General features: G+C 37.1%; 1 protein-coding gene across 2 annotated transcripts in view; it reads left to right on the forward strand.

Moving 5' to 3' along the window:
• The window catches only part of LOC104986236 (chromosome unknown open reading frame, human C1orf112), a 50,545-nt gene that overhangs the window by 24,487 nt on the left and 1,557 nt on the right, over window positions 1-24,501 (forward strand). For both annotated transcript variants that reach the window (XM_010836706.1, XM_010836704.1), the window contains exons 10-23: window positions 2,340-2,404; window positions 5,615-5,763; window positions 6,029-6,158; window positions 7,250-7,436; window positions 9,606-9,688; window positions 10,038-10,089; window positions 11,574-11,663; window positions 15,882-16,067; window positions 17,851-17,973; window positions 19,047-19,142; window positions 20,746-20,859; window positions 22,456-22,560; window positions 23,179-23,259; window positions 24,129-24,248. In XM_010836706.1, the coding sequence (XP_010835008.1) occupies window positions 2,340-2,404; window positions 5,615-5,763; window positions 6,029-6,158; window positions 7,250-7,436; window positions 9,606-9,688; window positions 10,038-10,089; window positions 11,574-11,663; window positions 15,882-16,067; window positions 17,851-17,973; window positions 19,047-19,142; window positions 20,746-20,859; window positions 22,456-22,560; window positions 23,179-23,259; window positions 24,129-24,248 (1,581 nt within the window). The remainder of the gene's footprint in view (window positions 1-2,339; window positions 2,405-5,614; window positions 5,764-6,028; window positions 6,159-7,249; window positions 7,437-9,605; window positions 9,689-10,037; window positions 10,090-11,573; window positions 11,664-15,881; window positions 16,068-17,850; window positions 17,974-19,046; window positions 19,143-20,745; window positions 20,860-22,455; window positions 22,561-23,178; window positions 23,260-24,128; window positions 24,249-24,501) is intronic.

A 24,501-nucleotide genomic window follows, 5' to 3' on the forward strand; every position in this document is an offset into this window, starting at 1 on the left:
ACCTACACAGTGTGTTAAAAGCAAAGATAACATTTTGCTGACAAAGGTCCATATAGTCAAACCTATGGTCTTTGCAAAGAGGCAGAGCCAAACCAAAAACAACACCCAGTTACTTTGCCAACAAAGGTCCGTCTAGTCAAGGCTATGGTTTTTCCAGTAGTCACTTATGGATGTGAGAGTTGGACTCTAAAGAAAGCTGAGTGCTGAAGAATTGATGCTTTTGAACTGTGGTGTTGGAGAAGACTCTTGAGAGTCCCTTGGACTGCAAGGAGATCCAACCAGTCTATCCTAAAGGAAATCAGTCCTGAGTGTTCATTGGAAGGAATGATGTTGAAACTGAAACTCCAATTCTTTGGCCACCTGATGTGAAGAACTGACTCATTTGAAAAGACCCTGATGGTGGGAAAGATTGAAGGTGGGAGAAGAAGGGGAGGATGATATGGTTGGATGGCATCACTGACTCAATGAACATGAGTTTGGGTAAACTCTGGGAGTTGGTGATGGACAGGGAGGCCTGGTGTGCTGCCGTCCGTGGGGTCACAAAGAGTCGGACACGACTGAGCAACAGAACTGAACTGATGGTCTTTCCAGTAGTCATGTACAGATGTGAGAGCTGGACAATAAAGAAGGCAGAATGCCGAAGAATTGATGCTTTCGAATTGTGGCGCTGGAGAAGATTCTTGAAAGTTCCTTGGAAAGCAAGGAGAACAAACTTAAAGGAAATCAACCCTGAATATTCACTGGAAGTACTGATGTAGCTTCACGCTGAGGCTCCAATACTTTGGCCACCTGATGCAAACAGCTGACTCATTGGAAAATACATTGATGCTGGGAAGGATTAAAGGCAGAAGGAGAAGAGGGCAACAGAGGATGAGATTGGTGGCATCACCAATTCAATGGACATGATCTTTGGTAAACTCTGGGAAGTGGTGTGGGACAGGGAAGCCTGGTGTGCTGCAGTTGATGGGGTCACGAAGAGTTGGACGTGACTTGGGAACTGAACAACAACAACATACCCTTTTAAAATTAGTTCTTTTCTTACAGGGGAAGTTTTAAAATAATTATCAGTTTGTTTTCTATATCCTATGATAACAATTAAAATTATTTCTTTGACATTCTAAGATATAGCATAGTCATAATGGATAAAGCTGTCAGAGCTGTACTTGAATCCCAACCTTACTCTTTTTTTGCCCTGTGACTCAGTTTATTTGATAGTTAGCTTCAGCCTTTCTAGTCTATAAAATCGGGACAATAATATGTCATTCAGTTCAGTTCAGTCCAGTTCACTCAGTCGTGTCCGACTCTTTGTGACTTCATGAATTGCAGCACGCCAGGCCTCCCTGTCCATCACCATCTCCCGGAGTTCACTCAAACTCACGTCCATCGAGTTGGTGATGCCATCCAGCCATCTCATCCTCTGTCGTTCCTTTCTCCTCCCGCCCCCAATCCCTTCCAGCATCAGAGTCTTTTCCAATGAGTCAACTCTTCACATGAGGTGGCCAAAGTACTGGAGTTTCAGCTTTAGCATCATTCCTTTCAAAGAACACCCAGGGCTGATCTCCTTTAGAATGGACTGGTTGGATCTCCTTGCAGTTCAAGGGACTCTGAAGAGTCTTCTCCAACACCACAGTTCAAAAGAATATGTCATTATATTTTTTGAAAAGTGAAAGTCTCTCAGTTGTGTCTGACTCTTTGTGACCCCATGGGCTGTAACCCACCAGGCTCCTTTATCCATGGAATTTCCCAGGCAAGAGTACTGGAGCAGGTTGCCATTTTTTTCTCCAGGGGATCTTCCTGACCCAGGGATTGAACCCAGGTCTCCTACATTGCAGGCAGATTCTTTATTGTCTGTGCCACCAGAGAACCCCCAAAGGGTTAGTTGGTAGTCATGTCTGACAGTTTGTGCCCCAGGGACTGTAGCCCACCAGGCTCCTCTGTCCATGGAATTCTCCAGGCAAAAATACTGGAGTGGGTAGCCATTCCCTTTTCTAGGGGATCTTCCCGACCCAGGAATTGAATTTGGGTCTCCTTTATTGCAGGCAGATTCTTCACTGTCTTAGAGAACTAAAGTAATGTTTGTAAAGTCATTACATATCTACTGAGCACTTGGACATGTTCATTAAATGATAGCTACTAATTGTGGTTGTGTTGATTGTTAACAGTAAAGAATTTTAGGCGCTTAGCCTCATTCTCCTTTTTATTTTCATGCAAGAAAAGTTGTTTTCCCTATGTAGCACATGTAGGATTTTATTTTATTTTGCATGCTTCTGATGAAAAAATATATATATTAGCAAAGCATATTGTGTACAAGGAAGTGAGGAGAGTTGCTTTATTTTTAGGAGTTTCTTCCTTTCCTCTCTGATTCTTGCTGTACGTTGCACCAGCTTTATCTTCAGATATACAGGTAAGAAGAATGCTGTATGACCATTAACATGTAATAGAGCCATTTAAGCCATGCAGCCCTTTAGTGTATGTCATTTAGAAATCAAGTATCACGTGTCATTTAGAAATCAAGTATCAATGTATGGCAAAAACCACTACAATATTGTAAAGTAATTAGCCTTCAATTAAAAAAAAAGCAAGTATCAGTAATTTTTCTTAATGTTTTAGTGTATTTTTATATGCTTGCTTAAAAGTAATTAATGGAGATGGAAGCTTTTCAAGAATAGATTCCATATGAGTTTTATTTATGTTTATATTCTAACTAGTATTTTATACCCAAGTGATGAATAATTGGTCTGATAATAAATACCAGATGCAAAAAAAGAGGTTATGTTTACATGTATGTATTTTGTATCAGCATACTGTTTTTTATCTTAATTTTTATTTTACTTCTATGAGATTTAAGTCAAGTAGTACTTGACTCCATCTTGGAAAAAAAACGAGTTACAGAAAGTGCATCATAATTTAGATAAGGGCCGAATGACATCTAAAATTGATGGTAACCTCAGAAGAACCCTTGATTTGACACTAAAGGACTCTCAGCTAACTCATCAGCAATCCTCTTATGTTTCCTTAATCCATTTAGTCTCCTAGACAGCTTTTCATATCTCTTCTTCTTCAAACATCTTAAATGTCCAGTACCATCTCCCCAGTTCTGGTTGTCAGTGTCCTCCCTCTGTGTCACTTAGAAAGATGGAAGCAATATAAAGAGAACTTCCACATTCTTCTTCTGACACATCTATTATTCTGCCTGTATCTCGGCCCACGTATTTCCTTGTTCCCAAGAGTGAACTGACTGTGCGCCTGAGGCCAGCCACTATTTCTGCATTGGATTTCACCCTCTCACATGCTCAGGGACCTCACTATCACAGTTGTTCCTTTTCCTTCTTAGATCATCAGTCCTCCCTGCCTTCTGGATCATTCTCATGAGTATACAGCATGCTGTTCCTCCCATCTTAAGAATAACATAAAGCAGTCTCAGCTCTGCATCCTCCTGCGAATAAGCACCTTCCCCTTATTCTACATTTGTTACAATAAGACTCCTAAAAACAGTTGTCTATACCACTGTCTTTTTTGAAGCTATTCCAATCAAACTTTCCATTCTAACACTTCACCAGAACAGCTCTTGTTAAGGTCATCAGTGACCTCCATGTTGCTATGTCTAATGGACAATTTTAGGCCTCGTCTTATGTAATCTCTCAGCAGTGCATAACCCTATCGTTTAGACTCTATTCTGTCGGCTTCCATGCCACCTCCCTTCTCAGCAGGTTCCTCCTTGTCTTTCCAGCTACTTCAAGTTGGATGTGCCCCAGCACTGAGTCTTCAGGCTCTTCTCTCTTCTCTGTAGTCATTTAGTCTCAAGACTTTAAATCTATATCTCTTCCCTTTAATGTCTAACCATCAATTAGGACTGATTCCAACCCCTATCTTCTGACCCTCCTCACCATCCCCCACCAGGCTTCCTCATTTCAGTTTAAGTAATAACTTGGTTTTGCAAATTGACCAAGCCAAAAACCCTTGCTGTCATCTTTGATGTTTCTCTGCTCTCTTATGCCTCATCTAGTCTGTATTCTAGAGGCGAGTTCTGTCCGTATAACCTTCAGAATAAATATGTATATATGCAGTATATAGAAAAGGGTTTTCTATTTCATAGTTAATGTTCCCATTTAGTTTAGTTTATATTTTCCAATTTCTCTGTCTCCGTTTTTCTTTTTTGATGTTCTTATTCAAGCCTTCATCAAGTGTAGTAAAAAAGCTTTTGTAATACATATATATAAATAGTGTGTATAATATATATATTTTAGAAAACTTACGAAGTTTTGCCTAACTAAAAAGTTTATGACATTTTGTTTCCACTTGTTTGATTTAGTATGAATAGAATGCTAGATTTCTAATATTAAAAAATGGATATGCAACAAGCAACAAAGTTTTACTGTATAGCACAGGGAACTATAGTCAATATCTTGTAATAACCTATAATGGAAAATAGCCTGAAAAATAATATATGTGTATATATATGTGTATAACTGAATCACCTGCTGTGTACCTGAAACATTATAAGTTGAGTGTACTTCAATAAAATACATAAAAGTGAAAGTGAAGTTGCTCAGTCATGTCCGACTCTTTGCGATCCCATGGACTGTAGCCTACCAGGCTCCTCCATCCATGGGATTTTCCAGGCAAGAATGCTGAAGTGGGGTGCCATTTCCTTCTCCAAATGTCAAGTGTTTATCTTGAGGACTTCCTTTTAAATGCTGTCATCCCCAGGGTATTTGCATTTTCTGTCAAGTTTGCCATAGTTAAAATTAACACTGCAAAATATACTGACTATGTATCTCATTTCACATAAGTTTTGATGAAGTTTAGTTTAAACTGCAGTTACTGAGACATTTTCTCTGAAAGTCTTTGAATCTTCCTTCAGTGTTAGTATAGTTTGTTCTTGTAAAGCTCTTGCTTCCAGGCATTAATTCATTGTCAGTTTATCCTTCTACCTATTTGAAAACAACTTTCAATAGAAGTAATTAATCCAGAATTTATCAGAAGTATCTTTCTTATATATATTTTTACTAGTTATTTGGTTCATATTTTTATAACTTTTTTTGAGAATATCATTGTCAATGTATTAAAATGCATCAAAATAATACTAACATTTTCTCTAAGATTATAAACTTTTAGTTTTGTAGAATTATAGCCATGTAATTCAGAGGTTCTTCAAACAATTTTGGTATCAATTCAGTACTCTGAGTTTTGTTTTATAAAACACATGCTACTTAATTTTTAAATATATTTTCACTTCTAGAAGACCATCATTTTGCAGTACTTAGCCTCTGGCCAAAATTAAAAGGTAGCTATTAAGTGAATGCAGAGAAGGCAATGGCACCCCACTCCAGTACTCTTGCCTAGAAAATCCCATGGACAGAGGAGCCTGGTAGGCTGTGGTCCATGGGGTCTCTAAGAATCAGACATGACTGAGCGACTTCACTTTCACTTTTCACTTTCATGCATTGGAGAAGGAAATGGCAACCACTCCAGTGTTCTTGCCTGGAGAATCCCAGGGATGGGGGAGCCTGGTGGGCTGCCGTCTATGGGGTCGTACAGAGTCGGACACGACTGAAGCGACTTAGCAGCAGCAGCAGCATTAAGTGAATGAGTTTTTTCCCTTCCTTTCCAGTAAGTTTCCTCCAAGCCTGTATGCTGCTGGGATTTCTAAAGCACAGCAGGAGGAAATAGCCAGTACTTTCCTGGTTACACTGAGTCCACTCATCAGTCAGCTTCTCACATTCCAGCCTTTTGTGGATGTGGTTTTGGACAGTAAATTAGGTAAGCTTCAAAACACATTTAATGTTAAAACATCTCTTATTAATTACAATGTGTTAGACACATGGTAATTTTCCCTTACATAGTCATCCTTTTTTTAAGTTTTAAAATTTTTCTTTAAAGTTTCTTCTACTTGCTTTTCTTGGAGTATATTTCTAACTTAAAAAAAAATTATAATTTTTTAATATAGCAATCAAAGTTATATAAAAATAGAGTATGCTTTTACCAATTTGCTATAACTTAATTAATGTGTTTTTACCACGTGAAGAGCTGCCTTGTGAACTACAGCTTCCCCAGTGTCTGCTGCTGGTTGTCATTATGGATGAGCTGTCCTCTCGGCCTGAGGATGTGCAGGCCCTGTGGTGCAGAGAGAGCCAAGTCTCAGAGGCTACAGCCAGGTAACAGACATGGTTTTGTTTATCTCCCATCACATTACGATGGTTTAGAATGCACTGTTGTTTGCAATGACCTCAAAATTAAATTCTTTGTTGTATCACATATTCTAATTAATAGTTACTATGTAGACCTCATACACATTGCTACTTAATAAAAATATAAAATACACAAATCTATGACAGGTGCTGAAAATATTTTAATTTTGTTCACTCTTTTAAAAGGTATTGCCTAATAGTGTTATAAACATTGAATGTAGTAGAGATGTAGTTGATAACATTTAAAGATGAGCTCTGATAAATAGAATGCTTAGACACTATAAGGTATCCCCTGGGAAATCTCCCTTGTGTTCATTCTTCTTGCCAATATCAGGCTCTAGTTCCTACACCCTGGCTGTTGCTGTGTTCTAGTTTTTTATCCTTTCCTTTAGTGGCATCCTATGTACCACTGTCAGGTTAGTCTTCCTAACCCCCAGCTTTGTGAGCTTGCAATTCTCCTGCTCAGTAACTGAAGCATAATGTCCCATGTCCTCAGCTTTGCATTTAAAACCTGCTGTTGTCGTCATTAACTTTTGCTCCTTATCCTGTCTCTCTTTCTACACATATACCTTGCTTCTGTCAGACTGGTGATTCCTGTCTGCCTTTTACTCAGGCTTTCTCATCTTTACCTATTATATTTTGCTTATTTTTAATTTATTTTTAAATCCTCTATGAAGAATTCTTAAACCATTTCAATCTTAAAATGACCCCTCTCTGTCTGTATAATAGGGTCTATTTTTCATTTTATATATGATACCTAGTTTAGCTATTTAAGTTTCAGATTCCTTGATGAATTTTGTCTCAGACTTTGTATAGTTCTGTATTTTGTTAATCACTTGGTAAATGATAAAAGATGTATAGGAAAATTCTCCTTTAAGGGATTTCTCTAACTGTATTTTATTTTTATGGATACATGGATGCATATTCACATATATTGGAAACTGTTACTGATATATACATCTTGAGACATTTGGCTTTGCTAAAATACCAGTGTTATTACACCCACTAATTGTTAAATGTTAATAACGTTGGGTTCAATGTTCTCAATTTCCCTGCAGGGTGTCTCTACTCAAAGCCATTTTCTCCAGTTTTGAGCAGTGTTCTGGTGAACTCTCTCTTCCTGTTCATTTACAGGGAGTAAAGAGTAAAGGGCAAGCCGAGGTTGCTGTCACCTTGTATCAGCATGTTTGCATTCATCTGTGTACATTTATTGCTTCCCTTCATCCCTCACTGTTCCCTGAACTGGTATGTTTGTCACTTGCAGGGCTAAGCTGAGATTACTTCTGCTTTCTTTTCATTGAGACTGTGAATCAGATATAGAAGAAAGTGTGGGGATAATAACTGTGTATGTATTTATTTACATGGGGTATCGTTGGGTTAGGAGCCTGGCAGGCTGTAGTCCGTAGGGTCATATAGAATCGGACGTGACTGAAGCGACTTAGCACAGCACAGCACGTAGTTGTTTACGGGCTTCCCAGGTGGTGCCCGCGGTAAAGAACCTGCCTGCCAGTGCGGGAGAGGCAAGAGATGAGGTTCAATCTCTGGGTCAGGAAGATCCCCTGGAGACAGGAATGGCAACCTGCTCCAGTATTCTTGCCTGGAAAATTCCGTGGACAGAGGAGCCTGGTGAGCTACTGTCCATGGGATCACAAAGAGTTGAACATGACTGGGCACTACTACTTGCTTTACAACATTTGGTTAGTTTCTGCTGTACAATGAAGTGAATCAGCTATATGTATGCATATATCCCCTCCCTCCATTAACTCCGCCGCCACCCCATCCTCGCCATCGAGGTCACCACAGAGCACTGACGAGTTCCCATCACTACAGCAGGTTCCCACTAGCAGTTTTACATGGCAGTGCACATCCGCCAATCCCAGTCTCCCTATTCATCCACCCACCTCCACCCCGACTGCCCTCCCTGAGTATAGTTCTGTACATCTGCATCTCTGTTCCTGCCCTGCAAATAGATTCATCTTATTGTTTTTCTAGATTCCACATATATGTGATGATATTTGATTTTTTTTTTTTCTGACTTACTTCACTCTGTATGGCAGACTCTAGGCCCACCCATGTCTCCACAAATGACCCATATTATCTTATCCATATGTATCTATATCCCTGTCATCTTTGTCCATTCATCTGTTCATGGACATTTAGGTTGCTTCCATGTCCTTGCTATTGTAAATAGTGCTGTAATAAATGTTGGGGTGCATGTGTCTTCAAAAAATAGAAAACCTAAAGAGAATTCTCTAAAGAAGACACACACATGGGCAAGAAACAACATGAAAGGATGCTCAGCATCACTAATTATTAGAGAAATGCAGATCAAAACTACAGTGAGGTATCCCCTCACACCAATCAGAATGGCAATAATAAAAAAAAATATACAAACAATAAATGCTGCAGAGGGTGTGGGGGAAAGGGAACTCGCTTGCACTGTTGATGGAGATGTAAATTGATACAGCCACTATAGAGGTTCCTTAAAAACTAAAAATAGAACTACCATATGACTCAGAAATGTGTATTTATTTTTGACTGTCATTCTCTCAGCTTGCACATTTTATGTTTTAATTCAGTTGGGTCTTAGGAAACGGTAATTTTAAGAGTCCTGTAGAATGCAGATGTAATCTTTAGCTAAAATACTTCAGAAAACATTTGGGGTGGAAAGGTATGCAAAGACAGTGTAAGAAGAAGAAAAATGGGTCTATGATTTCACCTAATTCAGTTTCTTAAAAAGAAACAGAGAATAGCAGAATGTAGTACCAAGTCTCCTACAGATCCTAGGCTTAATGTGTTTGCTTTTTTAAAACTAGAATTGTTTTGGTTTTTAAAAAAATTTTGGCTGCACCATGCAGCACACAGGACCTTAATTCCCCAACCAGAGATCGAACCCATAACCCCTACAGTGGAAGCATGGGTTTTTAACCACTGGACCACCAGGGAAGTCCCTTTTTACTGGAATTGGATTAGAAAAGACACTGATAAAATTCTAGGAAAAAAATTCTTAAAATTTATTTAAAAATCAGTATCATTTATGATATTATAAATGGGTAATATTCAGCACATATTAAATATTGTCTTTGAATAGGTTAAGACAGAAACGGAAGTATAGGCATGTGTATTATATATATTGTTTTAGAGACTTCAGCCTACATAGAGGATTTTTGTGGAGCCTAGTGACTGAGTTATCACATTGACAATCACTTTGCATCTCCATAGCCCAGTCCAATGCTGAACATGTAGGTACTCAATAAATGTTGAGGGGATGGCAACGTGGATTCTTTCAGACACTAGAAAGTAGAACTTTCTTATTGAGGATCTGTTGGGTTTTTTTGGATTGTGATAGTATTTTGTTGTTTTGAGAAATGTTATATTAATGATAATTTATCATAAAAATTTGTTTTTCATTAGGACACTGCTCTGTTGAATGCTGTTCTTAGTGCTAATATGATCACCTCTTTGCTGGCTATGGACGCATGGTGCTTCCTTGCTCGGTACAACATGCTTTTTAAAATTTGGGGGTTGATTTACTGTAGTGATTGATAGTAAATGACTTTATACTTGTAAGTTTATAGAAAATTAAATCTTGATAATCCCATAACAGCCCCCCAAAATGATTTGATTTCACATCACAGCACTGAATTAGGTACTGAGTTCCCTCTTTCCTTTCTTTGGCTCAGATCAATAGAACCTATAGCTTAGGTCGTTTTGTATGTTGTGATATTCCTTTGCCATGGAAATAACTGCAATTTAGAATATTTAGTGCTTTATAGTAGTTCATCTTGCTTTTCTGAATAATTGTATAAATAATTGTATGAAGATTGCCTTCTGTTTCTATCACAGATATGGGACTGCTGAACTCTGTGCTCATCATGTGACCATAGTGGCCCATCTGGTAAGTAGAATTATAAAGCCTAAAACATTCAACTTCCCATGCATTTCCTTTGGGGATATGATAATCTTAAAGAATGTGAATATCAAAAGGAGAAATAGCATGTTAGCTAAATGATTTTGATAGTAAATTAGTTTCTTTGCTCAGCATTAATGCTGATGCTGGGCTTCCATGGTAGCTCAGACGGTAGAGAATCAGCTTGCAATGCAGGAGACCCAGTTTCAGTCCCTGGGTTGGGAAGATCTTCTGGAGAAGAGAAAGGCGACCCACTCCAGTATTCTTGCCTGGAGAATTCCATGGACAGAGGAGCCTGGCAGGCTGCAGTCCATGGGGTCGCAAAGAGTCAGAGACGACCGAGTGACTTCACACTTTCACTTTCAATGTTGATGCTATTGAGAAAGACATATTAGAAAGATCGTTTCACTGGGGAAATTGTCTCATATTTTCAAAATTTTATGGAGTTTCATTGATCTGGGGAAGAAAAATTAGGTTGTTTGAGGATAAATGTAAAATTGAATACAAAGTAGAGAATAGGAGTTAGCCTTAATGTGAATGACCCAGAGTTGTTCTTACTCTCGCCTCCTTCCTCCCTCTCCCGAGCCCCTCTTTCCTGCCCCAGCCCCGTCTCTAATATGACTTAGACATTCTGACTCTTGATTTTGATGTATCTCTTTCTGAGAAGGACTAAATGTGATAGTAATTGATGCCTTTTGGGTAAAGAAGTAATGTGAATAGATACAAAGAGAAAATTAATGATGACTCATGTTAATCTTTTCAGTGTTAATCTTCTTTTGCTTTTAAATCTCAACATGTTTATGTTCCATATAAGATGGGCATGACTGGTTTGTTTTGTTTTTAGTCTCTGGATTTTGATAAGATTTTATGTGGGCCATGTGTGTTTTGTGTTTTGATTCTTGGTTTACCCTGTAAGGATATTGTAGACTAGATTCACTGAGGTGCATGATAACCAGGCAGCTGACATCTATGTCTGCATGGCTAATGGTCTGGAGTGCTTACCCAATTTTTTTTCTAAATCCTCATCACATCTTGCACAAAACTGACTTTTATGTTATTTGTATCATAACTACTTTAAATAAAAGCTCTCCTAGCACATTATGATAGGAATTTTAAATTCTTTTAATGACGCTTCCATCTTACAGTTATATTCACCTCTGCGCTTTTGTGCTTAGACTTAAAAAAATTTCACAAGTTATCTTTCAGTAGGGGGATTAACATATCAAGTTATAATCAAAATGGTAATTAGAAATTCAAAAGTATTGTTTTTAAATATATCACAATTGTTTCCATATTACAAAAGTAATCTAGGTTCATGGAAGAGAAAAAATTAGAGGAAAGTGCCAAATCAAAAATTAAAATTCCATGTTATTTTCCAGAAAGAGCTGTTGTTAATATTTTGGCATATAAAAGTTTGTAAAAGCTATGATTTTAAGTCTTTGATCTCTGCTCTCTCTCCTGTCTTTTCCCAGATAAAATCTTGCCCTGGAGAATGTTATCAGCTCACCAACCTATCAATACTATTGAGGCGTCTCTTCTTCTTCATGGCCCCACCCCAACAGGCAAGGATATCTTTGTCACTGTTTTTGAGCAGCTGCTGAGAATTGGATTCAGATACTTTTGAAGGCTTTTTCACTCCCATTTATTCTGCATGTAAATGTTAACATCTGAATGTAAATTTTTAATGTATTGATTACATTGCTTATTGCTTTTAGGTGGATTTAGATTTTGATGTTAAAGAAAAGCCAAAGCTATACAGGAGTTAAAGTGATAAAAACAGATCTTATTCAGAGCTGTTGCAATAGGAGAGAAGAGATTTCAGTGTAGAACTGGGCTCAGTTCTGAATACAGCATAGACTAGTGTGAATCTAGGGTCAAGAAGCAGGGTAGGAGTCTTGTGGATAAAAATTCCTAAAAGGAAACATCAGAGGTAAGGGGGTCATCCTGGCTTGACCAGATTCTTGCTGAACACAGACCAGGATGATCAGATACTAAGGTTGAGGGATTCTTTCTAAATTTAGTTATGATTCTTGCTAAAATTGGATAATGCAAGACCCAGAAAAGATGGATACAAGCCCAGGGTCAAAGTCTTCTCAAGAAGAGAGCTAAGAAGAGCTTGACTTAAGATTGGTCAAGGAGAGAGTCCTTGTCAGTGTCTTTACTGCAAGTTACAGATAATCATTCTAACTCTGTCTTCTGAGAGAACAAGATGGCGGAGGAGTAGGTGGAGGTTGAGTACATCTAACTCTGTCTTCTTTCTTCTTATTTCTCATACATTTAAGATACTTGGAATGAAATGGTTCTGTATCCCCTGTCCCTTTAACTTATTTTGAAGAGCTAGAATATTACTTATGCTCTAAATGAAAATGATATCTTTATCTTTTTCAAAGTAAACAAGTTGAACTTTCTGGGGAAAATTGGAAGTATGATGAGCCCTAGTTGTTTGCCATTGTGAGGAAGACAAGCTCTGTGTGACAGAGGAGATTCTCCAGTTACAGGAACCTTGGTAGCCTGGTATAGTCCCTTGGATTAGTCACTTTGGAGCTCTTACGAACTTTTTATAAAATACAGGTCCTGGAACCTGTTCCAGGACCTAAGCCTGTGAATAGAATGGGTATGGAGTGGTGGCTGTTGGGTGAGGCTCAGTAACTTGTTTTTGTTCTTATTAAATTCCTACATGATTCTGACATGGATATAAGCTGGGGAAACACTAGGTTAGTGAAGTGGGTTAAAGGCCTTGGTGTGAATCCTGGCTTAATATGACCTTGGGCAAGTCATTGTTTCTGAAACTGTTTGCCTGCCTACAAAGTGACAGAAATGTGTAACTATTTTGGAAAACTTCATAAGGATTTAGAGATAATATATGTGAAATACTTAGCATAGTGCTGAGTTTAGAGGGTACTCAGTAAAGGCTGAGTTATTTCTGACCAGAGTATTTACCCCAAGTCCATGCCTGCTTTCCTGCCAAGAGAGGATGGCAGGGTAGCGAGGAGCCACACTGACCTTCTGGCCCTCTTCCTTAGGTGTCTCCAAGGCAGAAAAGCACAGCAGGCCCACCTCATCGCCCTCCAGAAAACATGTTAGGGTTGCTGTTCATGCCTCTAAAACTCCTGAAGAGTTGTCTGCTCCAAGTGCAATTTTAATACCTTCCACTCCCCTATCAAAGGTCATACTCTTGGTTCCTGGTATATGGTTCTTCCTAGAAGCCCTGTTTAACTGGCAGGCCCTTCCTGAAGAAGTGGGATTTGGAAGAGATCCTCGATTTTCTCACTTTATAGGAATAAAATTCTTTTCCCAGAGTTGAGAAATTTTAACTTTTAGGATAATACAACTCAGAATGAATTAGCCCCAAGTGAGTTCTAGCAGGTTTGTTATAACAAACTCTAGTATATGTTTAGAGATCTCTTATATACTTCTCAGTTTATTCTGAAATTTACTAATTGCAACTATCAGATATGAAGTTATGGATAAATGAGGGGTTACTTGTAACATTTTCCTTCATTTATCAAATACTGATTTTTCCTGCTGTGTTCAAGTTACTGTATAACACTTAAAATTAAGGGAGAAACCTGAATTTGAATTCCTGTTCTGAGAGCGCTTGGGAGAATTAGTTAATCCTAGAATTGAAATATTATTACTTAGACGGCAGTTGTGAGACTCAAGGAGATAAGAGTGTATATATGCATCAGGTAAGCATTTAACAAGTGTTAGTTCTTCTATCATGTCATGTCATGTCAGCTCTTTTTCCTTTTCTCTTAAGACATGATCCAGCATCTTAAAGGAAGCAGCAGGGAAGCCTGTATTTTTTTCAGACTATACTATGGACCAGGTTTTGTAGTAGGCACTTTAATTCTTTTAATCCTTACCTCAGCCTTGTGGGATAGATATGTTATCATGTCCATTTTACAGATGAAGATTCAATAACTCAGGATAATTAAAGACCTTCTCCAAGCTCACACATAATACGTGACTGAGCTAGGATTCAGATAAGATCTGATTTGCTTCCAAGTCTGTGCTCTTTGCTTGGCTCCCGTATTGTTTTTAGCTGGTTTTCATGCAGCTGCTTCAGAGCCCTCCTCTGTGGGATGTTGCCTCTGCCTCCTTATGCCCTTTTACCCTAGGAAATATGCTTTTTTATTTCCTGAGGTTACCTGGGGGGAAAGGATATTAGTATGGTCTGGTTGAAGCACATTGGCAGCTGTGCTACCATTTTCATGTAAAGGAAAGATTACTTAATATATTTGCATTTTAAGCCCACTGGTGTATTTTTCTCTCAGTGTTAAGGAGGGAAGTCATGTGCTCTGCACATTAGATCCCCTTATATTTCACTCCTTGTGAACTGTCAGCACTAGCAGTTTTAAATCTTGCAAACTGTGTTGAGGCCAAGGTTTTCAAACCCAGAATAGTAAATAAATAAATCAGTCTTTGTATGTAACAGATCTTGGCAACTCCTACCTATGTTGTCCAGGGTGTTATTACTTATAGTTCTATTTTGGAAAGGGAAATCATTCACTCACTGGACTTGATTATAAAGAAAGGTCTTGTTTGAATTGATGTTAGTTGGCACAATTCTCTTGGCTTTCCTGATGTAGTTTGGTTTCAAGAGTAAAGCTGCCTGTTGTAATAGATGCATAGCTCAAGAAGGGATCCATTTTTCTGGCTTTATCAGCTGTCCCAGAAGATAGCTATGTAATTTCTCCCTTGTGTTGACAGCTAAGTATTTTCTCCAAACAAATAAAATTCAAATATAAATATGATATATAATGTAGAAGAGTTTCTCTGTCAGATTTAATATAGTGGTGTGTTTTTTCTTTTCTCATTTTTGATGTAAGAAAATTTTTTTTCTGTCATTCAGCAAGTAGATTTTGGATATTATAAATTGAATTCTTCTTTTTAAAAATTACATCAATATTCCTAGAGTATACCTTAATTAGTAATTAAGTACACCATTGCTTTTGCAGTTTTTCCACCAGAAACTGACTTAACAGTTTAACTCTTTCTTAAAATAACTTTTGCCATTTTTATCTAGTCCGTTAACGTGGCATTTTAACAATACTGTTTTTCTGTTAACCTGGCAAACACTTTGAATTATTTCAGTGGTAGAATTGTTTTGCCAACCATACTGTTCTGAACACTTGCGAATGAGTTTCATATGTTGTCTAAAGTAGAGCAGAGCTGGATAGCCCATTGGAAAACTGAACCTGTGACCTTTGCTTCTCTGTGATAGCTAAGTAGTAAGCCACAAAGGTTGGTTAAATCAATCTTGTTGGTGTATTTTTGAATATTACTTTTGATTTAGCTGTACAAGTTGTTGAGTACACTGATTCTTAGGGAAAAATAGACTTATTGGGTAGAAGCATTTAAAATAGCTGACATGACTAATAATGAAATACATTATTTAATATTTCTTAATGCATTTATATCGTGTTGCACTTAACCTGTTTTTTCAATTTGGAAACAAATGCAAAAACAAAAATAACTAAAATGCATGTTCATTTAGGCTACATTGATCTGGTACCTTGTGATACTGTTATGCAGTTAAGAACTATTATTTTTTGTCATACCACCCACACAACATGTGGGAACCTTAGTTCTCCTTCCAGGGATCCAACCTGCACCCCCTGCACTGGAAGTGCAGAATCAGAGACTTAACCATTGGACCACCAGGGGAAATCCCAAGAACTTTAAAAAAATATTAAATATGGAAGCTAATACTTAGCTTTGGTGTATCAGTTCACTAGACTGTCTGTTACTCTTGTTTTTTTAACAATTAATTTCAGGTGGAGTTTATCCAGAAATTTCCCCCAAAAGAAACAGAAAATCTGCTTCTGTGGCAGTATATTTCCTTTCAGGCATTACCTGCTGAGCTTAGGAAACAAACTGCACTTGAGGTCACCAGAGCAGGTACTGCATGGTGTATGAAGTGGCTAGGCAGTAACCGCACGCTAGAAGAACTTGAGTCTCTGGTAAGTGCATTATGATGGCCTTGATTCGTTCTGTAGCTGTTTATGAAGCTGCTTTAGTTACTGGGGATGTGTTGTTAAAAAGACACAGTTTGTGCCCTCAGAATCTAGCAAGAGTTTCATATTTCTACACTGTAAGAGTCTGTGAGAAATGTGCTATTATCTTGATTGATGTAAATATGAGAGGGGAGGGTGGAACAACACGAAACACATTATGAAATACTTTATTTGTAGTATATTTGCTGACATATTTCTAGATTTGGTAGAGAAGATTCTTCTTTTTGTACAACCCTCATTTTATGCAAATCTCTTCTGAGTCTTTATATACCTTTCTATTTAGAATGCGCCCTCTTAAAATAATGAAATAAAAAAGAAGTTGATCTATAAGTCAAAATACAATTTTAGAAACTGAATATAGTACATGTTGTTTGGTGTTTATTTGCACATTCTTTGATTCATCATTCACTCAGCATATTTTGAGTGTTTATATGTGCCAAGCTCTGTTTTAGGCATTGGAGATAAAAATATATCAAAGAACAAAACCAACAAAAATTCCTGCTCTCATGGACTTACATTCTTTAGCTGTGGACAAAGAAGTAACACACCCACACGTGTATATATATATATATATATATATGTAAAACTTAGATACATATTATATATCAGTTTGTGATAAGAGACAAATCAAGCAAGGATGGGCACAGAGCATTCAAAGGGGTGAGGGCTTATTTGCAATTTTAAATTGAATTCAGGGTTTTCTTGAGACTTATATTTCTAAACTGAGTGTAAATGTTCCGATACTCTATTACATAGTGGCATTTGACCTTAATCATAAAGATAATTTAAAACATTTACATATATTGAAAGGAAATATTTCTATGTGCCTTTATTGGTGAGATTGTTCAGGTTTTGTATTCATTATACACAAATTTCTATAGTAAAGACAAATACTTTTGTATTAGATAAAATAAAAGCACCTATTTTCTAAAATTCAACGGCTTTACTCTATGACCAAAACCAGATCAGCAAGTTATTTAATGTTTATTGTAAAAGGAAATAAGTTAATCATAAGTTAAAAGCTGTGTGGTGATTACATAAAATTAAGTGTGGTTGTTGAAGTATAATGGATGAAGGGCAAAATTACTGATTGTTACCACACGCCAACCAACCCCATTCCTGGCCAGAGAGACAGACATTTGATATATCATTAAGAGTGAATCCAGGAAAAATTATCTTTTGTTTTAAATTCTAAATAGTGTACTTAGGTACTATATTTGTTTATTGAAGGCAGTGTTGCTAAAAAATTTTAAAGATTAATTATACAACAACAGCAACAATAATTTAGTAAACTTTAAAAGGTTGCTAAGTACATAATGTGAAAAAAATTTAGTTGATAAATAGTATGAATTAGCTTGACCATATTGGCCATTTGTATCAAATCTATTTTTTAAAATATGATGCAGTTTCCATTTTGTTAAATTTTCAACCTAAAAGGAAAAAAAATTTTTTTAGGAAAATGAAGCTAATGTTTCTGTGTATAAGGAAAGTAGTTTTAACAAAATATATTGGTTGGCCAAAAATTTGAGTGTTTCTATAAATACATCTTATTTGGCTAACATAATACATGTATTAAGACATCGCTGAAAAGATGGCTTTGGGTCTTAGAAATACACTTCTAGTGTTTTTATGAAGAGTTAGAGGTAACTCAAAACCTACAGGTAATTGGGTTCCAGCTCCTTTAAACTGATGTCTGCACTCAGGTCCTTTCCCTGTCTCTTGCCTTTAGAACACAGTGCTCTCTGCTCTGCTTGCTGTATGTAATTCTTCTGGTGAAGCTCTGGATTTGGGGCAGCAAACTGCAATTAAGGAAGTTGGAAGTCAGCTTTCAATTCTTTTAAATGTTAAACTGGTAAGGAAGGCAACTATAATCATTTTGCTGAAGAACAAATAAAATACTGAAAAAGAGAATGAAATTTCCATACAGAGTAAAATGTATGTAATTACTTTAGGTTCTTGGTAGCACTTGTGATTAGAACTTAAAAATACCTACTTTTACTCTTTCAGCCAGTTCTATTTAAGTTGATAGAATTATATTAATAAAACTAGAAAGTAGTGAAGTGACAGTGACAGTCTAGCTACTATTTTCAACTCTTACTGTTTTTTCTTCTTTGTTTGCTATGGCCTGTTTCTGTGATTCTGGAGTTCTTTTATAAAATCTTTTGAGCACTGGGAGAGTGGTCTGGCTTAATAGTAGAAGGGGCAAGTAAATGGATGTGGTTAACTTGTATTCCTCTTCTCCAGAAAAGCCAAAATCAGGCTAGAATTAGAATGATATATGTCCCACAGATCATTGTAATTTAAAAATCATATTTAGTTAAATATCTAACTATGACATTGATAAGTTGAAATACTGGCCTCTGGGTGTCCCAGTCAGTGGAAGCTGAAGGCAACATTAATGTTTGTGAAATAACAGAAATGGTTTTCCAGATGATATTTTATCATTAAAGTTTATGTATATGGTTAGATTTCACTGTTGCAGCATTTTAGCTTCAAGTGCTTTCCCCTAATCCTCATTAAATTATTCAATAAATATTCACTGAGGATCTTTCTTGGTGATAAAGCTTATAATATCATAATAGAAGCAAGAGTTCTGGAGAGGAGAATGGAATTTTAAGAAGACTAAGGAATAAGCAAGCTTTTTCTGTGACAGATAAAAATAATGAGATGCCCATCTGAATTAAATCTGGGTTTAGAACATGGCTATACTTTTTCCTGTGTGTCTAGAGGAAATTACTTAACCTCTCTACCCTTTTCTTAGTAGTAAAGTGAGGGTAATAATACCTGCTTCAGAGTTATAAGGAATAAGTGAAGTAATAAATATAAAGTGCTTAGCATATTTCCTGGAATATAATAAATGTGAATGTTGCTAGTCTTATGTAATGGAAAATTTTCACCAAAATTATTTTGTGCTTCTTATTTAAGGTAATAGGTCAACCTTATGTTCAGCAGACACTCAGTCTTTTACTTCCACTGCTGGGATTTTTCATTCAAACTTTAGATCCTCAGCTAGTAAGTCAGGTAAGAATAGTGGGCAAGCTATCTATTCTCTTATCTCTTTGATACTGAATAGTCAGACCTGTTTCATTGTTGCTGGTAACTGCTTAGGAAACCCTGAGGTTAGGAGTCAGTTCACCTGGGAACCCTGCCTTTATAGCATTTTCAAAGGTATGCCAGAAGCTGTTGTTGAAGTTGCATTAGTCACTCAGTCCTGTCCAATTCTTTGGGACCCCATGGACTGTAGGCCACCAGGCTCCTCTGTCCATGGGATTCTCTAGGCGAGAACACTGGAGTGGGTTGCTATTCCTTCTCTAGGGGATCTTCCCAACCCAGGGATCGAACCTTGGTCTCCTGCATTGCAGGTAGATTCTTTACCATCTAAGCCACTAGGGAAGCTATGCAATAAAACCAACATGGACTTGAGGATAATCCTCATTTTGTTTGAAGAAATAAAATGAGGAGCACTACTGAATTCTTCCTCTGGTCCCTAGCTTGCATGGCTGGACCTGGCAGAACCAGGGCCACTGGGGGATCCTCGTGGTGTTGCCTCAGGTATGCCTTGCTTTGGGTGGTTCTAAGTGATGGAGAGAGGGAAAAGGGGAGAAGGCCTTCATCTTACCTGAAGTGATTTGAGGATCTGGAATGAGTTCATACTAGACAGACCCGATCCCCTAATTGTTGGTTTAAGCTTACTGTCACTTAAGAAAACTATTCCGAGGTAAAGCCAGTCCTTCCTATTTAGGAAGCGACGCAGCAGCAACAGCAGCAGCATATTGCAGAGAGTGAGACTAGCAACACCTTGTTTTTAGTAGCTCTGGTTTTGGTTGTGTATATGAAGAACTTAGCATTAAAAAATGTTTACTAATTAGGCATATTTTTAGTTACTATATATGTTTTACAGAGAATGTAGTAAAATAACTGACTCAAATATGTTGATTCTGAAGATTCTAATCTTTTTTGAAAAATACTGATAGTTTTGATGTAATTGTACCTATTTTTAAAAAATCCAAATAACTAACATTTAAAATTTTCAACATAAGTAAATTATTCATTGAGACACTGCTTCCATAGAAGACTATTTCAGTGTCCTTTACACCAGGCAAACTTTGGCCTCCTGACTAGGTTCTGCTCTCCTGTTTTCATCAGAAGCGCTAAGGAAGATTTTTTACATTTTTAAAGGTTTGTTAAAATATCTATATATATATATGTATGCAACAAGGAACAAACCCAAAATATTTACCCTCTGGCCCTTTACAGAAAGTTTGCCAATCCGTGTTTAAAGAATGAACTTCTCCTTCTAGAATTTAAAATGCAAAATAATTTTTAAAGATTTAAAGGAAGAACACTAGCATATTGTTTTTCAGAAACACATGAATTTTTAATTTTTTATTTCAATGGTTGGTAAGACTAATATTGTGGTAGTAACTGAATGAGTGATTTTATTGTTTTATTCAAATTCCACCTGTGAAGTGTAGGCTTTGTAGAATCTTTGACTGTCCTGGGTTTGGTTTGGTTTCCCGTCCTGCATACCCATCAAAATCTTAGTCGTGTCTCTACAAAGCACTTGTTTTATAACTGCTTGTAACTATTCTTTGATCTTTGCATCTTTGGTTATACTTTGCAGGTTATAACTTTGCAGACCTCACTGCTTAAATTAGAGCCTCCTGACCATGTTCGATTGGCATTTCTGGATTTTGTCTCTTCTCTGGGAAAACTTTTTATACCTCAAACTATCCAGGTAATACTCTCTTAATCCTGTTGTTCCCATGTTAACAAAATCTCTCATAATTACTGAGGGATTTTCAGGCTTTAATTTCTGGAATTCTATGGATTGCTGACAAATGAAAATTGGAGAAAAACTATTTTGTGAAGAGAGGGTTACTGTCTTAGTATAACTCAAGTCATTTACTTTTAGAAAAATATATGTTGACATACAAATAATGTATAGAACTGGCTACAGTAAGATTTATGATAGTTGGGTTCTAGCATACAAAGTTCCTAAGGAAGGAGAGTATGTCTTCTAGGGAACAGTGTATAGTGAGGAAATTGGGTGATTTATCAGTTATTCTCTTGGTTTCTATATCCATTAAAGGGAGCCTATTTGTTTCTTTAGAAGATATTTTTGAAAATTTTGCGAAGTATATATAGTTGACAAATAAATACGTATTTATAAAACTGTAAAGGCCTGGTGATACACTTCTACTGAATCTTAAGACATACTTCACAGCAAAAACAAGTCTTCCTCCTAAATTGAGTTCTTCCTTCCTTATTACTGTGGTCAAGACAATTCTAGACACTTGACATTTTCCCCCTACTTCTAGGTCATACTGAAGATTTCAGTGCTGAGAACTTGTTATGTAAGTGGGGCAAAAATATGATGAATGTTTTCTCAGTACATGTTAAATAATTAAAACCTTGAAACCAAAACTTGAACTGGTTAGTTTGTAAAGGGCTCTCTTGTTCAAAGGTAGACAATACCATACTGTTGCTTTCCATCACGTAAAGTTGTGTTTCTTGAGGTAAGTGTAGAGTTGACAGCTTCTTTTCAACTCTCTGGATAGAAGTATTCAAAGATACTTGCATTTGAGCTATCTTTTTAGCATAAAATGAATGTAAATGTATTCTGAAATTCTGCTTCATCAGTGCCATAGCCATGGACCCTGCTGGGCCCAGAACCTACGGAGCAAATGTTTAATAAAAGCAGAAATTACTTTACCTATTCTCAGAGTGAAGTTAAGATCTAAAGAAATTTGGGGGAATTCATCAGCATATGAGAGGCATTTAACCCATGTGATATTAATTCATTTATTCCATTCAAGAAAAAGTTGAGTTCTTGTTATATGTCAGGTGCTATTTTGATCGCTGGGGATTCAGTATTCAGTAAATCAAACTAATAAATACCCTCAGCCTGTTGAGAAGCAACAGAGTACTAAAGTGGGGATATATGAAAAGGACTAAATTGGTGGTGAGTGCTATGGAGAGAAATAAAGCAAGAGAAGGGGAAGAAAGAAGGTATATGTGGGAGTAGAGTCTGAAATCAGACTTGGTCACTGGAGTCCTCACCGTAGTGACATGTGGGTAACACCTGATGCTGAGGGAGCGAACCAGGCAGGTGCCTGAGGAGGCATCTCCAGAACAGGGGAAATGGAAGCGAACACCCCCCAGCTGGAAGCACATCGGAAGGAGAGCTAACACAAAGGCAGTGGGGCTTAGAGCAAAGGAGGGACACAATTGAACACGTTTTATTGTGTTCCCTGAGACAGAATTAAGGAAAACTGATAAGGAATGTACTCTGCTGAGGTTCTCCTCTAATAAGGTTTGGTTTTCTTTGTAGGACAGAATTCTGCCCAGCCTGTCTTCTGTTTTTGCTTCACTGCTAGCTGACAGGAACTGGCTACTGGAACAACATTCCTTGGAGGCATTTACTCAGTTTGCTGAGGTAATTAATTAGAAGGCCAGTCTATCACAATGATTTCTAAAACATTTTCTGATATTGCAAAATATTCCAAAAACATGTATAGAGCTGCTTTTTGTATCTTAGCCATAAAATTTCTGGAGGAGATATTGCTAGCCTTCTGTTTTACAGGATCTAAAAATGAAGTCCAGAGAAGGGAAGTGATTTTCCTAAGGTCCTCAGCAGTAATGATCAGAACAGGCATTCAGACTAGGTGTCCTAATTCAGATGCTTTTTGGGGTTGAATGATAATATATTTCATCTCCACCTTTCATGGGAGCTAAGTTGATGAACACAGACCTGTTAGCTCAGCTCTGTAGAGAAGGCGACCCTGCCCTGGGCTGCTTTTACTCTTAGCTGCCGTTGTACAGTCCTGCCCTTCATCACAATGGGACCCAAAAATGTTGGGATGACTGGGCAGAAATCGTTACAGCTCACAACTTTATACTTGTGCACCCTCAAATAACTATGAGCTTATTATTTTTTGAGTGATTTTTCTTTTAAAGTTGCATTTTTAATTAAAGTAGCTCTTAAAACTTGTGTACTTCTTTTTGCAGGTTATTAAAATGTACTGAAATTAGTTTTTTATCAATTTTTTAATAGGGAACTACTCATGAAGAGATAGTTCCACAATGTCTCAGTTCTGAAGAAACAAAGAAAAAAGTTGTATCCTTTTTGGAGAAGGTATTTTATTTGTATAGCATCCAAGTAGCAGAACACATTTTGTTATGTTACTTTTTAAAAATTATTGCCAGGTTGAATATCCTGTTAGCTTATTAAGCAGTTGGGACCTCACTGCAGGTCAGAAGTGAAACACTTGGGTCACTCTGGCTGTAGTCTGGGATACTGCAGCACTGATCATCCAGGCCCAGAGAAAAAGAATGCGGATCCCTCACCAGTAACTCACCATCATTAGACTCACATGTGGAATTGTAGGCCCAAGAGGGTCATATTCACCACCATAATCCAATCAGGACTTTTCCAAATAGTGGCTCCCATATTTTGTGTGAGCTTTGAAACTTACATGGGGACCGTGGTAGGATGTAAGTTAAAGGTTAACCGAAACACTAATAGAACAGTTAAACCACAAATTTAGAATACTAGGATAAAGTGAATTATGCTTAAGTACTTAATTTTCTTAAGAATATCTCATTGAAGTGGGCTATGTCTCTTTTTTGTATATATGCATATATATAAGCTGGATGTAAGTAAGGGTGTGTACATGTTAAGCTGGATGTAAGTAAGTGTGTGTACATGTTTCTTTTAAAAATTTCTCATCCTGTTCAGTAAAGGCTAGCAGATAATCTTTTTTTTTTTTTCTCTGTAGGGAAGGCGTACACTGTAAAATATTTTTACCCAAATCACACTGAGAATAATTTTTACAGATGAGTCCAACTTACTTCCAGAATTTGCATAGTTCACAAGCTGAGCCTTGTAGTTAAACATTCAGCATTTAATACACACAGGTCTTTTCACTGAGTATCACACCATTTTGATAACGAGTTGAGAGTGCTAATGTTGGTATTTACTTGGTTCTTCATGATCTCTGGCAGACGGGGTTTGTAGATGAAACTACAGCTGCGAGACTGGAACGTATCAAACAGGAAAAAGGTACTTTCTGGGAGCCTTTTGCTAAAGTTACTCAAGAAGAAACAAAGATGTCATCTTTACAGGTATGGACTGCTCTTCAGTGTGGATCAAGCTTTAATAAAAAATGTGCTTTATTACTTACAACAGTAGAACAGAAACTAGCATGGTTCTTTGCCTCGTACAGAATAGACATGTGAAATTGTTTTATGGTAGTTGCTCTTTTAAAAATCACATTTCTTCTTTCTGGAAGGCTGACAACACAGAGAACAGAGGTGGGACTCCAAAAAATGTTTTAAACATCATACTGAATATACTTTTAATATAACTTTATTTGCA

Source organism: Bison bison, unplaced genomic scaffold, assembly GCF_000754665.1.
Source record: "Bison bison bison isolate TAMUID 2011002044 unplaced genomic scaffold, Bison_UMD1.0 scf7180017864064, whole genome shotgun sequence".
NCBI lineage: Eukaryota > Metazoa > Chordata > Mammalia > Artiodactyla > Bovidae > Bison > Bison bison.